We start from the raw sequence: 13,961 nt of genomic DNA on the forward strand, positions 1-13,961 counted from the left end.
TTTGGTTTGTTAATTAAAATCATCAGGCTCTGCAAAGACACCAGACCTGGAAGCGCCATGGAACGAGTCTTACCCAGCATGTTTAAACCCAAGCAAGGCACACTAGCAGAGCAGTGTGTGGGGCAGCATTCCTTCAAAAGCTGCCTTGCCTCTGCCTCTTTCGGGAGTCAGCAAAGGACTTTGGGGGTAAATCAACTCAGGCACTGGGTGAGAGCGCTGCATTTCTATATTCTGAAAGTACACTTCAGCTACACCCACGTAAAATATGCTGTCAATACAGCCAACATATATGGAAACAGAACACTGAGCTAGGAAAATGACATTCATTTGCGTGCATATAGTATTGTTTATTTATTTATTACCTAGAGATAGAAAAGTTTAAAACCCAAGTGAATATCAGAGAGCCCACTGTTGGCTAATCATCACATAAAGCAAAGACAGTCCAGCAAACCATTTTTTTTTCTTTTTTCTGTTAAGTAATAACAGTCTGTGCCACCCCCAAAGGAGCAATGCCTCTTCAGCGCAATCCCTGTGAAAGGTCCGGAATGACAGCATGCAAACCGCATCTGTTGTGGAGTGAATACAGCATCTACTAAAACCTGCTCTTTCAACCAGTTTTCTTTCTTTTTGATTTTATTCCAAGTGAACGCTCGACTAATCACGTGCTTACTACCTGCTGAATCTCTGTGGGGAGCGAACCCCCTCAAACAGACAGACTACAGCCCTGACATAGTACCTGATGCCTCATGAAGTGCTGCTGGAAAGCGTTGCCGTTCTTAAAGACTTTGAGACAGTAAGGGCAGAGCAGGTGCCGCGTGTCTTCGTGGATCATTCGGAAATGGCTATCCACTTCAGAATAGAGTGAGGAACGATACTGACAGACCTACAGGAGTGGACGGAAACAACTAACAGTGAAAGAACGTAGGAATCTCTCTCACATCCACCACTGCAACACAGAGGTCTTAACAGCAGTGCCCAGATCCTCAAAGATATTATTAGTGGAGTTTAGGAACCAGGTCCTGAAGAACCTGATAGCTTATTCCGACTGTAAGATACCAAATCAAGCAGCATATATTCAGAGTAGTTTGGAGAAACAGATTTGAACTACTTGTATAAAGAGGAAGCAGTGACAACTCAAGCTCCAGATCCAAGAAAGTAAGAAAAAAAAAACGTAAAGAGAGAGACAGTCAAGGCAAAGCAGTCGGAATAGATTGAAGAGCAGTTCCTTCAGGGTCTAAGCAAAATGCACAATTTGGAACAAACATGTTATGTGAAAACGGATTTACAAGTTCTTCTCTGTCTTTTCTTTTTGGAGGGACAGTGTTAGGACCCCTGGGTGGAGATGACATATTCAGAAAGGGTGCAAGCACAAATCTCCTGTAACAGTGTCAAGAAAAGGTATTGCACAAGCAACATAATTCTCGTTTGCTCCACAGTGACAACTTCTCTTAATGGCACAGCAATTCGCCTGCAGGCCCTGGGACTAAACAAATGTCCATCAAGCTGGTCCAGTGCCAGAGTGCTGGGAACTAGCAGCAAACATTCAGCTACTTGTGCTGCCCTAACAGCCACTGGACTTCTCCAAGTCCACACCTGGAAAAAAAGAAGAAACTATGGGCTCCACAGTGCTGTTCTATGGCCCAAGTCTGTTTTAGACCTCTATGAGCCACACGCTTTGCTGAAAAGTGCTGGATACCCTCTTACTCTCTAGTATGCACTTGTGCAGTCCAGCTCCTAAACCACTTTTAATACCTGACAAACATAGGGCATCTCCCCAGGCTTGTGAGTGTCCTTCATGTGCTGCAGGAACATTGGCTCACTCTCAAATGCCCATTCGCAAATCTTGCACTTTGCTGCAAAAGAAAGAAAAAGCACATAGAAGCTGGGGGACTAAAAACACCATTACAAGTTGCTTTGGTAACAACTGTCCCTTAAAACAAACCAAACACCTACTCACCCAAAAAAACTAGCTCTGAATTCTCTGAACTGGTTAGACAACAAAATATATTCCAAGAGGTTTCCAAAAAGCAGCAAAAAGTCTCTTAAACAAAACAGTGGGTACAACAAGATGTCCTAACGAGGAAACTTCCAAGTGATTTTAAACCAGATGTCAATCTACTGATAATATTTTATTATGTATATAATTATATGACATTATTATTGAACTAAATCTTTAAAATACTCTTGACAGTAAGTTTCCAGAAATGTAACCTAGATGGATTTTTCTGGTGGCCTACAAAATAAACGCACCAAGGGGCAAGGCAGAATGGACACTCCTTTCCCAACAGCTCTGCAGTTAATACAAGACAGAAACCCTCTAAAAACCTAAATGACGACAGCGAAGACAGAAACCCTCTTAAACCTAAACAACAGCAAAATCAACTTACTTGTTGACTCATAGGGACTATGGACATTCTCCAAGTGACACTGTAGCTGGAACGGAGTAAGGAACTGTCTGTAACAATGCTGACAGATGGTGTGGACATCTACCTCTCCATTCTGCTGATCCAGTTCAACGTGGTGCTTCATGTGATTCATAAATCTTAGGGAGGTGAAGAGAAAGCGTGTGAAGAGAAATCCATACATTTTGCACCTGTAACCCTGAAAACACTGTGAATGCTACACCAGATTTTTTTTTTAAATGCACTAAGATGCTTCTTCTTGCTCTTCCCATCAAAACCCAATGAAGTCTCCTTATATCCACCAGCTTCCCACTCCCCTAACTCCAGGGGAATTTGCAGTACAGAGGCTGTACTACTTGCTTTGGAGCCCTTCTGACCCCAGCCTGGCATTCATCTGACAATGACAAAACATTTCAACTTAGAAGAAAAACCAGTAGTCCAGTTATCACAATAGAACACCACAGTGGCTTGCTCAGAAGAATACACTATTTCATAAAAATATTTTCTCCCTCTGTTAAAAAAGCACTGAATAAAGATGAGAGGAGCAGCTCAAGAACAATTACTTCCTATTATCTACTAAGACTAGTAGAGCAAATGAGACTTCTCATTTTTTTGAGAATTCAAATTCTCAACAAAACCAAAAAGAATACAAATGTGATTATTCTAACCACGCAATCTTCTTGCAACTTTTGCCCTGACTGAACTGTGTGACAACAGGCAAATCTCTCCCTTTTGTGCTTCAGTTCTGGTCTTAAGCTACAATACGGGAAAGTTGCCGGGCCTGAGAAACCGATGCTTACGACTCGTTTTGCCTCCTGCAGATCAGAGGTAGTCAGAACACTGCAGACTGTTTTTGCGGCACAATTGCCTTACCGTATGTTGTTCTTTAGCCTCTTGGTGCAGTGTGGACACCTGAAGGAAGTTGGGACCTTGGGGAAGTTCAGTAGCTGGCTCACTTTGCCACCATCTCTGCCGTAGTAGAAATCATCTACTAACATGATGAGCTTGCTTTGGGATGAGTCAACTGCGTTTTCACTTGGCTCTGGAGCTTTAGCAGGTGGGGACAGTGCAGGGATAGGAGTAGAAGAGGGTGGTGAAGCAACAGCTGTAGTTTTTTCTGGAGACGGAGGCTTTGCAGACTGAATATTTGGTTCAGATTCTAGAGATTTTCTTTTCTTGAGGAATTCAACCATTTCAGGGCAGCAGTACTAAAAGGAAAAAAGAAAAACAAAAGACAAAACCACCACACACGTTAAACTATCTAGGAAGAACTATAGAGACTATTAAACTGATACAGACTAACCACCATTAAAGGAAAGGGAACTCTTGAGGAGAGAGTAAAGCGGAGTCAATATCTGATTTCCCATTTTGTTTACTGATACGTAAGATTAGAAAATAAAGTCATCTCCTGGCCCCAACAGGACATCAAACAGGTCCCGCCTACTTCCAGCGAGGAATGCTCTAGGTGGTCTTTCAGAGGCCTCTCCTTTGCCTCTCACCTTCTCCTAGCCCTACCCTTCCTTTTCGCAGCAGCCCCTGATCTAGGGAGAAGAACTCTTCCTTGCACTCCGCAATCGCGAGCAATTATCCATTAACCACCCATCCTAGGAAGGTTACTTACACACATATGCCCTCTTAAAGCTTCAGTGACTCGAAACTGAGCGTCACATCTTGGGCAGACCTTCCTGCCACCATCTTGCAAATCAAACGTGGGAATAGGAGAAGAACTGACTGTAACAGGAAAAACACAAAACAAACCAAGAAAAACAGAATCTTTACGCTTCATTTCTAATCTAGGCAACCTTTCTGGCATACTGAAATACTTGAAAGAGCCGTACTTTTAACTGCTAACTAGCCTGGAAGAGGCATGAAAAAGGCAAAAGTATGCAAACTTCTGACAATCTGTGTGACAAAACATACCCCGCAGTACCTAGAGTAAGAATAGGAGTGCCTCAAAATCAGACTTAATAAATAAATGAGCTGAACTCATCTGCCCTTTTTCTTTAATAGCATGCTTTGGTTCTCCATCAGACTCCAATCTCCTCCAGCTGTAGTAAGAAACTCAGAATATACAGATGACATTAAATGTACCTTAAATCAACTTCTCTACTTCTCAAACACCTTAGGAAGGTGATTTTTTGCAAGAAAAGAAGCAAAGATTTTATTCTTTTGTCTCCTTGTGTAGATTATTTCAGGTGTGTGTATCCTCAACATGGCAGAACTCACACCAGTAATTTTGAATGCAAAATAACGTATGCAAAGAAGTAATCACAAACAAAATATAATCACTGGTTAAAAGTGTACGGATAAAGATGAAGAAATTAACAGCAAAGCTCTTCAAGTGTTATCCCTATTAGGAAATCCCAGCAGTTGCAGGTTAGCATTTTTTTTTCACGCCAGAAAATAAAACTTCTGCATTCTCAGCAGAACCAACTGAGTGAGGACAGCTGCCACTGCCCGTACCTTTTGATGACGACGACGACTCTGAAACACTAGATCTCTGGGAACCGTGCACAGGGCTGCTGTTGGAAACCACCAGCGGGCCAGGGCTCTGTCCTAACGAAGGAATGGTGTTCAGGGTATTCACTAGTTTAGCAACCTCATTGCTGTTCTCACCGGTCACTCCAGGTCTCTTTACGGTCACAAAGCTTGCGATGCTCACTGCCGAGGGAACGGGTAACACCAGAACACTAGTAAGGAATCAGTAAGATCTGATCCAGTGTGAATCCCACCCCCATCTAGTAGGTCTTGGCTCTTGCTCTTCTACCTTGAGTCTTCACCAAAGGTTACTAAGCCATCAATTATCCTGCCCAGTAATGCGAAGGCTGGCAAGACCGGGAAAGTAAACTTCCCTGCCCTTTCCAGATCACACTCCAAGATACCGAGCCAAGTGCCACAATGAACTAAACAGGACACTGATGGTCACAAAAATCATTTGTATTTCTTTTCTAAATGCAGCTGTATATGATTATGGTCACTTAAAGCTAAAAATAACCTGACTACTTGCTGTGTGAAGTATTTTTTTTCCCCTTTTTAAATTGCTTGTCACTATTCTTGAGCCATCATTTCACTCATGAATTCAGCCAACAAAAAAATAAAAAGGCAACACTGTTAGTTTGTGTTCGTCATCTACTTAACTTCACGTTTCAAACAATACAAGTGATTTACAAATAGTATTTTTCACTTTTGGGGATTTCTAATTGATGGTGTCAGAACATTCTACAAAGCAGAATTTAACTAGTTCTCAAACCAAACCGGACTAGCCTCATTTTCCAGGTAAGAGAGATGAAGTGTGAGTCAGTGGCAGAGGCAAAAAAAAGCACCCAGGAGTTCCAACTCCACTTCTGCCTTTTAGCTGCTAGGCCATACGTTTGAAGATCAAATTATAGACAGTGTTACAGACTCGAGTCCCCTTGCTTTTCCATGGCAATTCTTACCTAATTTGGGGTTAGTAGCTTGACTGGACTGCCCTGGCTGCTGCACAGTTAACTGTCCCAGTGTTGTTGGCTGCGATGCAGTAGGAGTTGTGGAGGTGCTGGGAGTGGACTTACTTTGCTGTTGTGCCTGGGACTGTGGTACAGTGCTCCTGATGGTAAGCGTGGCCGGAATGACCGTAGTGAAAGTGTTGGTGGTGGGTCGGACCGGCATGGTTGTACCTGGTCTCACCTGGGCCATTTGAGAGAACACCTGAGGAACGCCAACTGCCGGTTTAACAAACTGGGTACCTGGGGCTTCAAAAACGAATGGAAAAACAAGGTAGATTAAGTAATTGAGCTCCCTTCCTTGCACAGTAATAACTGAGGGCAACCTGTTTTCCGACACTGCTGAGCTCCCAAAATTCCCAGCATTTCAGTGGAAGCTTTGACTTCAGCACCTGAATTTCACTTCCCAAGCAGACTAAAACCGAACACGGATGCAGAGAGAGTGAAGACTGTATTTAGATGGAATTTTCCATAAGGCCCCAGTAGCTTACAAGCATAAATCCCACCAAGTTTCACAGGGCTCATAGTCCTGGTCACTAGGCCCAAAGGAACCCCGTGGAAGGCCTCTTACGGCAGGACAAGGGTGATCCTACAGTTGCAGATCAGTTTGTGATACGAGGCTTTGGAGATGTGTTCTGGGGAGAGTGAAAGGTGGCTCATCACTAGCATGGTTGCTTTGTTATAAAGCAGGCACCTGGTGACACAAGAGTTCTTGGTCTTCCTGACGGTGCACGACAGGACCCCGTACCAGAAATAGGTGCTAGAAAAATCATGCCCAGTGTGAGGCTCAGTTCCCAGGCAGTTTCCCAGCACTAACATGGGGAGACTTTGAAAGGAAGGAAGAGGGGAGGGGTGGTCATGGGCTGGGACTTTGGAATTAACTTTGCTGAGGCTTTCTGAAGAGGCTAGATCATATGAAGCTCCAAGAGACAGACATTCCTTTCAGCTGGGAGTCCCCTACTCTGCAAAGTGGTTTGTTACTACCATCAAAGGGCTTACTCTCTGCTGCAAAATGATTACCAGAATTACAGCCACAAATATGGACAAATCTCACCTACTACAGAGCTGAACCCCCCTTCTTCAGAGCTACTAGATAGGCAGGTGAAATACAGGTTTCAAATATAATTTTTTTTTTCTCCAACTCTTGGGACTCTAAAAAGGAACATGACAGTGGCTTTAGCTTGTTCCAGTCCTTACCTGGGACGAGGGTGATGGGTCTAACTGTCTGACCTTGCTGTACGTTCAGAACAATTCCAACTTGGTTCATTGTGTTTTGTACAGGCCGGACATTCCTCACGGGAAATCCCTGCGGTCAAACAGTACCGTTACCATACCAGGCAAACCTGAAGCACTTTCAACATGAGCTTTCTACCCCAAAAATCAAATAAACAAACAAAAAAAACCCCACCCCAACACTACTATCATCTATAGATCATTTGAACTGTGAGGCCACACACCCTGGGCCAGCACCTCACCCTACCCTAGGGGTGCTTCCCAATATTCCACACTCTGATATGCAGCCCCCGTTCTCAACCGCTCCTTCCCTAAGCACCTACAGAGATCTCCCAGGTCTCAGCAAACATGCAAAAAAGCCAGCGGACATTTAATAAAAAAATTACCTGCAGGTTCCCCTGGAAAATAAACCAAAGTATTTCAATATTCAGCAACGTCAAAGTCACGCAGCGCAGACAGACCCACCCGCAGCAGGAGCCTGGCCCTACTGGTGAGGCTACCAGTGGGAGCCAGCATGAAGCCCTGTTAGACCTGTGCTAGCTCCACGGGACCTGCTGGGGTGTGGAATGTGGCCAATTTTCTCAAGTGAGATTCAACTGCCAAGTGACTAGGAACACAAGCTATTTCCAAACAAAGCCAGTTCTAGATCTACATAAATTAAAAACCAAAACCCCAACAGATTTCAGCTCAATCCACTGAAGTGCACAAGAAAAACTAAAACAAGCATCTAATTATTTCCTAACAGAGAAGAGTCTTGCAGGGATGAGTGCGCTAGCCCTTCTGTCTCAGCTGCCCTAGCTGCAAGGGCACTCACCTGGGTTGTTATGAAGATGGGCTGGCTGGTCACTGGAGAATTTGTGACGTGATTGGCATTCTGCATGATCTGCACAGGTCGTAATACTGGCTGAGTTACCATTGTGCCCAGACCTGAGGTCGGGTTCTGGGTAAGGATTAGCGGCTGTCCACTTTGCTGAACAAGAGGATTGCCAGCTGGAACAAAAACAGAAACATAGCAAAAGTCACATCTGTCAGGTAAAAAGGCTGCTGCTTCTCACACACGCTCAGCTGGCAATTTTAGTTTTCAGAATTTGAATGAGTTTTCCAGAGCATGTTTTAAAACTAAACCTGCTACAATATCCAACCCTTCTATACATTGTTTGAACATTCACATTTAGGCTAGGATTTTCCAAGCTGCCTAGGAACTAAGCGTGCAAATGCCTTAGCCTTGAGCAACCTCAGAGACTGATTATTCTGGCTCCTACGTGCCCTTTGAACACAACTACAGCAGCTAAAGAAAATATTTTTTCTAGTCTCATTAAGTAAAAATTCACCTGCTGGCAGATACTGGGAAAACCTATGCTGAACCAGTACAACCCCTGGCATAGGAAACGCACCAGAAGTAGAGCAACACTGGAAGTTTCTGAACAACATCGACAACCAGACCACTGGGGACACCAGAGTCTGCCGAGGGCTTCAGTTAACCAGGAGGTCACAAGAATTCTAAAGTAACCTGAAGTTATCTTCAACATCCTTGGATAGAAAAGAGGACTATGGGACTGAACCTTTGAAGAAGCAGACAAACTTCAACAAAAGGAGGAGAAAAAACCCCCACCAGATTCAAAACATCTGGATCACACCAAATTCACGATGCCTGCGTTATAACAGTATCTTACAGCGGTTCAAAGGGCTTATTCTCCTGATTCAAAAGTGAAACGCCCTGCTTGAAAAAAAAAATTAAGACGAGGAAAAGACAGTAGTTTTATCTGCTAAAACCAACATCCTTAACATCACCCGATACATGGAATACTCCACACAAGTCCTTTGGTGTGAGAGCATGGTCGCATAATTGCAAACAACTCCGTTACCGCAGCTTAGCGAGACACCACGTCAGCCGAGACCCGCTGTCTGTGCAGGTGCTGGGAGCCAGCTGCATTTGCAAGTAAACCCACTCAGCTTAAAACATCTTCATGAGGTTTTATACTAATGGATTTTACATAGTGCTTGCTTGTTTGACAATAACTTGCACTTCATGCTGCGCACCAGTAACCTGATTCCTTGCAACTGTGCCTAGCTGCCAGGGAGTTCCAAGGCTGGTGCTGCCCACCACTACACCCAGAGGGATTTCCCCGACGGATTTTCACTGTGTACATCTACTGTGGACCTGGTGCTTCCAGACACAGCTGCCCAGTAACTCTGCCACAAGGTTCTGCCCTCAGGTGCACATCGCCTGGTCAAGTTTTGACCGCAAACTTCCCACAACCACTGCTAGGGTTTACCTAATGCCTTCCATTACCTGCAGATGAAAGAGGTATCCTATTGCCTTGTCAACTGCTAACTGTACAGACTGAGGTCTCCCTAATTTTTTTTTTTTTTTTTTTTTTTTTGTGGCAGACTGGAACAAGACTTGTTCAGTCATTAAAGAACAGCAAACTTCGCTTCTTCTGGTGCCTTTTCTTCTTTTAACGTTTTCCTCTGCACAGCTGCCCAAGGGCCTCCCATGATCTCAAACTACCTCCAGGAAAATCCACGTTGATCAGCTCCTGGCCATCTCCATGTGCACCAGCCCAGCAGACACTAGCAGTTGGCTGTGTCCTTCAGTCAAGATCCCATTTGTCCCATGTGCCCTCCCAGTTCCACAAGCTCTTATTGCCAACCAGAGCAGACGTGCAATTATTTGCACAGAACGAGGAAATCCAAACCCAGGAATACTGACCGATCTGTTGTGGCAACCCGGGGGCTGAAGTTGCAGCAAAACACAGATCAGAAGAGTCTTCCACCTACTGCCAATGTTTGTTGGCACTTGAGATGAGGAAGGAATTAGAAGAAGCAGAAGAGAGGATGAAGGAGGAGGCTGTGAAGAAATGTGCTAGTGAAAGATGGGATGAAGCGGTCTACAACCGTGAAGGTACTGGTTTAGAGGACATAGACAAAACCTTTGCTACCAACAAACACTTCTGATGTCGCTCCCCTTCAGAGGCTGGTCTGCTGGAGGGGGGACATAACTCCCTGCTCCCACACAGCGTGTTAGCTCCAGGCTGTGCTGTGGATCAAGCTAAGCAGTAACTGCAAAGGTTGGCTACGGCAGCCTGTGTACACCTTCTGCCAACACCAACTTTAACTTACAGCCAGACACTGTCTTTTCCACAGAAATCTGCCTCACTTTGTGCACAGGATGGCCGATGGTCAGGGAGCAAAGCAAAGCTATGTGGAAAATGAGGCGACATCTGTACATTCCCAACTCTTGTACTGTAAATGATGGAAATACGATGGCAGCATCGAAGAGAGGGATGTTCTGGTATGTAAGGTTATGACTGTCATCTGAAAAAAAGTTACTTTTATCCCATTGTGCAGCTTAGCAAAAAATTTACTTTTTCCATTGGTGATCACTACCTCTTCATCTCCCAAGTGCCTATTACAGGTGACGTGTGGCGGGTCGACCTTGGCTGGATGCCTGGTGTCCACCAACCTGCTCTATCACTCCCCCCCTCAGCAGGGGGAAGAAAATAAGATGGAAAAAACCTCATTGGTCAAGCTAAAGGCAGTTTAATAAAGCAAAAGCCAATGCACAGAAGCAAAGGAAACCAAAAAGTGTATTTACTTCCCACCAGCAGGCAACATCCAGCCACTTCCTAGGAACCAGGGCTTCAGCATGTGTAGTGGCTGCTCCAGAAGACAAATACGTAACATGAATTTCCCCAGAAGACAAATATGTAACATGAATGCCCCCCCACCCCCCACAGCTCCCCTTCTCTTAGGTTTTATATGGCATGAAATATCCCTTTGGTCAGTTTGGGTCAGCTGTCCTGGCTGTGTCCCCTCCCAAACTTTGCCCACCCCATCTACTGGTGAGGGGGGATGTGGGAGAGACAGCCTTGATGCCGTGAGTGCTGCTCAGCAGCAGCCAACACACCAGGGTGCTATCAACATGCAGCACAGCACTGTGAGGCAGTTAATTTCCCCTGTAGCAGCTGCATCAGCCACATACAATACATGCAGCCAGGTCTAAAGACAGCAAGTGATCTGCACATATAAAATGCATTACTTTTTCAAATATCATGGAGGAGGGAAAAACATTAAAAAAAAAAAATAATCAAGCCACAGATATTTCAAACTGAGCTCCAGAAAACGAACAGGATACTTATTTGCACTTCAATTCCTTCTTCCTCTATACCATGCTTCTTCACAAAGTTTAGCTCATTCATGTATTTGTGCATTTTGCACTACTCAGTCCCGTTGTTACTACAATCCACGCTTGAGGACAAAGAGCTTCCAAATCAACAGAAGGAGGCGTGATCCAGGACACCCCACACAAATCTTCCCACCGCAGACTTGCGGCACAATGACACGACAGTGACAGAACACTCAGGTTGTTTCAGGAGTACAAACCGGTCCATCAGCAGCTTCAGTGATGTTGTTAGAGGAAAGGATTGCTGTACCCGAACAGCAAATGTTTCCTACGTAACTGTGTGAATCCAGGAAAAGACCTGCTGCGTGCCAAAATGTTCTGACCCACAGCCAAACCAGCTTCTGTTAATGGAAGATGCTTTACACTGACAGTCTGGATGCTGCCTGGCTGGCAGTCCTCAGGGTATATGATCCAAATGTTTTAATGAAGATTATACTAGGCAGAAACAGTAGGGTAATGGAAGACTACGTCAGAAGGTTCAGATCCAAGCCACACAACTGCCTGGCCCACACTGCATCGCGTCTTGCCTCGCTTTTTCAAGCGCCTCAGACAGCAGGGAAGAGACACCAGCTCCCACTTCCAAAGCATGAAAAAAGAAAAAAGCGTCAATCAGCAAACATAACCTCAAACTGAGGCAAAGGATGGAGATGCCGAGATATCATGAAGGCTGGCAGCCTATCTTGGACCAATTTCTTTAAGATCAAAACCAACGAGCACAAACCCACTGCTGCCTGAACTCTGTACATGCTGCCTCTAGTCTCAAGTGAAAAAACCAAAGAGGGCATGCTTCTTGCCTCTGTTAATTTATAAGGCACGGTCTCTGAAGAGGGATAGGAAAGAGAGAAGGAATGGATGAAAACTAGGGACAGACAGACTGGATTTGCAATCTAAAAAAATTCAGAGAAGTAATCCCTTCACAATACGAAAAAATACGGTGATCACCGAAGAAGAGACAAAGTTGAGAAAAAAGAAAAAAATAATCTTTGGATAGCTCTATCAGGTTCTAAACATTTACATCCTACCTAATATCTGATGAAGGCCCAAATCCAGAGCATCAGTTTATTTTCTCCTCTTCAGTGTCTTGAGGATCTTACTTGGCTAACAAGGAACGCACAGTCATCCCCAAATCTTTCAAGGAGCGGAGACCTTGCCAATCGCTGAAAATCTGACTGCAGACGAGAGGTCTTACATTGCCACTGGAACTTCCATGAGAAATCCTGAAGACTGAAGCTATGACGACCTCATGGATAGTACAAAGGCCACTGTGCAACCTCAAACAGAGTGTGACAGTCAGGTTTCCAATTCCTTCTGGCTCTCCTTCGGAGTTTACAAATAACCTGGGAACATTTGTACTGGTTTAACAAACAGAAGATGACTTTGGGTTTAAGTCCACTTTAAAGCAGAGATCAGCTGACAAAAATCTTCTAGTCAAACCAGTCCAATGATTTTTGACTCTTTTCAGTCAGCATGGACTTGGCAGGTTCCTGCCACGTTGCTCTCCTGAACACTATCATTACTAGACAAAATAATAGGAGAAGCATAGGTAAATATTCTAATTCCTTACCAGAAACTGCAGGTTCTTTTCAATGTGGCCAGGATGGACACAGTTGTATGCCCAGTTTCCTGCCCCCTCCCCTGCCGCCCGGCTTTGGTAGACTTTCATAAGTGAGAACGACAAGCCTTCTGCAGCAGCGTGCCCAGGAGCGTGCAGTACTTCTCTTCGATTGTTTCCAACGAGGTTTTTAAGGTTTCCACAGGTCTTGGAGCACTTTAAATTCGCTAGCCAAGACAGATGTGCATAGACTCACTACTTCATCTAGGGAGAATGAGGAGACCATGGCAGAAATCAGCTGCTGGGTAAGAACAAATCACATTCCTCTCTCTTCTCCTCCTACCTCTCAAGCGTATGATTCTTCCAAGCACCTTGCTGGAAATAGCTTAATTAGCTTCTCAGAGGAGGGCTGTTCAGACCTAAATGCCAGCTGATGAAGCAACCCTCCTGGACTCCTCCTTGACTTCCAGTACGCTACCAAGAAGGCAGAACATCAACATGTAGAAGAGGACTTTCTCTATCCTCTCTCTCAACTAAGCAGAGTTGAGACGCTCTCCTCTAAAGGAGAAGCCACTCTTGTCAGACATGCCCTGGCTGTTCACAGGAAAGGTTGGACTGACAAAACCTCTTTGATGCTCCAGAAACCCCCACACAGATCGCGTGTGCTTCACAACAGGCCAACCCTCCTACAGAAGAATGCTAGCGATGGGCCCATCAACAAGTTACTTGCACTGTGAACAACCAAGGTGTTGATAAGGACCTCAAAGGTAGAGCAGCCACACCACTGCTAAGGGGGCCATCGGTGCCAAGGCTCCTACCACCAACACAATCCACATTAAAATCCATGCCAAGTGGTTAGGACTGTGTCACTGTCTCTTTAGAGTTTGAATTCAGCACTTAGGCATCAACAAAGGTCCTCTCAGGCTTACAAAGCATGAACTAATAAGCCTGGGACAATGCAATTCCTTGATGGATTTGTTCTCTGATGGCCCTGGCAGCTGGCACCCATGGCTGAGGGACAAAAAGGAGCAGTGTAGGGACACACCTTTAAGGCTTTAACGGCAGGTGATTTGGAAAAACTAGTAGAGCCAGCTCACCAGGGTGCT

General features: G+C 44.8%; 1 protein-coding gene across 1 annotated transcript in view; it reads right to left on the reverse strand.

Moving 5' to 3' along the window:
• The window catches only part of POGZ (pogo transposable element derived with ZNF domain), a 37,266-nt gene that overhangs the window by 6,348 nt on the left and 16,957 nt on the right, over positions 1 to 13,961 (reverse strand). The window contains 9 exon segments of the mRNA XM_037411816.1: positions 737 to 883; positions 1,753 to 1,853; positions 2,388 to 2,542; positions 3,276 to 3,610; positions 4,024 to 4,133; positions 4,866 to 5,063; positions 5,954 to 6,133; positions 7,082 to 7,190; positions 7,932 to 8,107. Of these exon segments, the coding sequence (XP_037267713.1) occupies positions 737 to 883; positions 1,753 to 1,853; positions 2,388 to 2,542; positions 3,276 to 3,610; positions 4,024 to 4,133; positions 4,866 to 5,063; positions 5,954 to 6,133; positions 7,082 to 7,190; positions 7,932 to 8,107 (1,511 nt within the window).

The sequence above is a fragment of the Falco rusticolus genome, chromosome 19, assembly GCF_015220075.1.
Source record: "Falco rusticolus isolate bFalRus1 chromosome 19, bFalRus1.pri, whole genome shotgun sequence".
NCBI classification, from domain to species: Eukaryota; Metazoa; Chordata; class Aves; order Falconiformes; family Falconidae; genus Falco; species Falco rusticolus.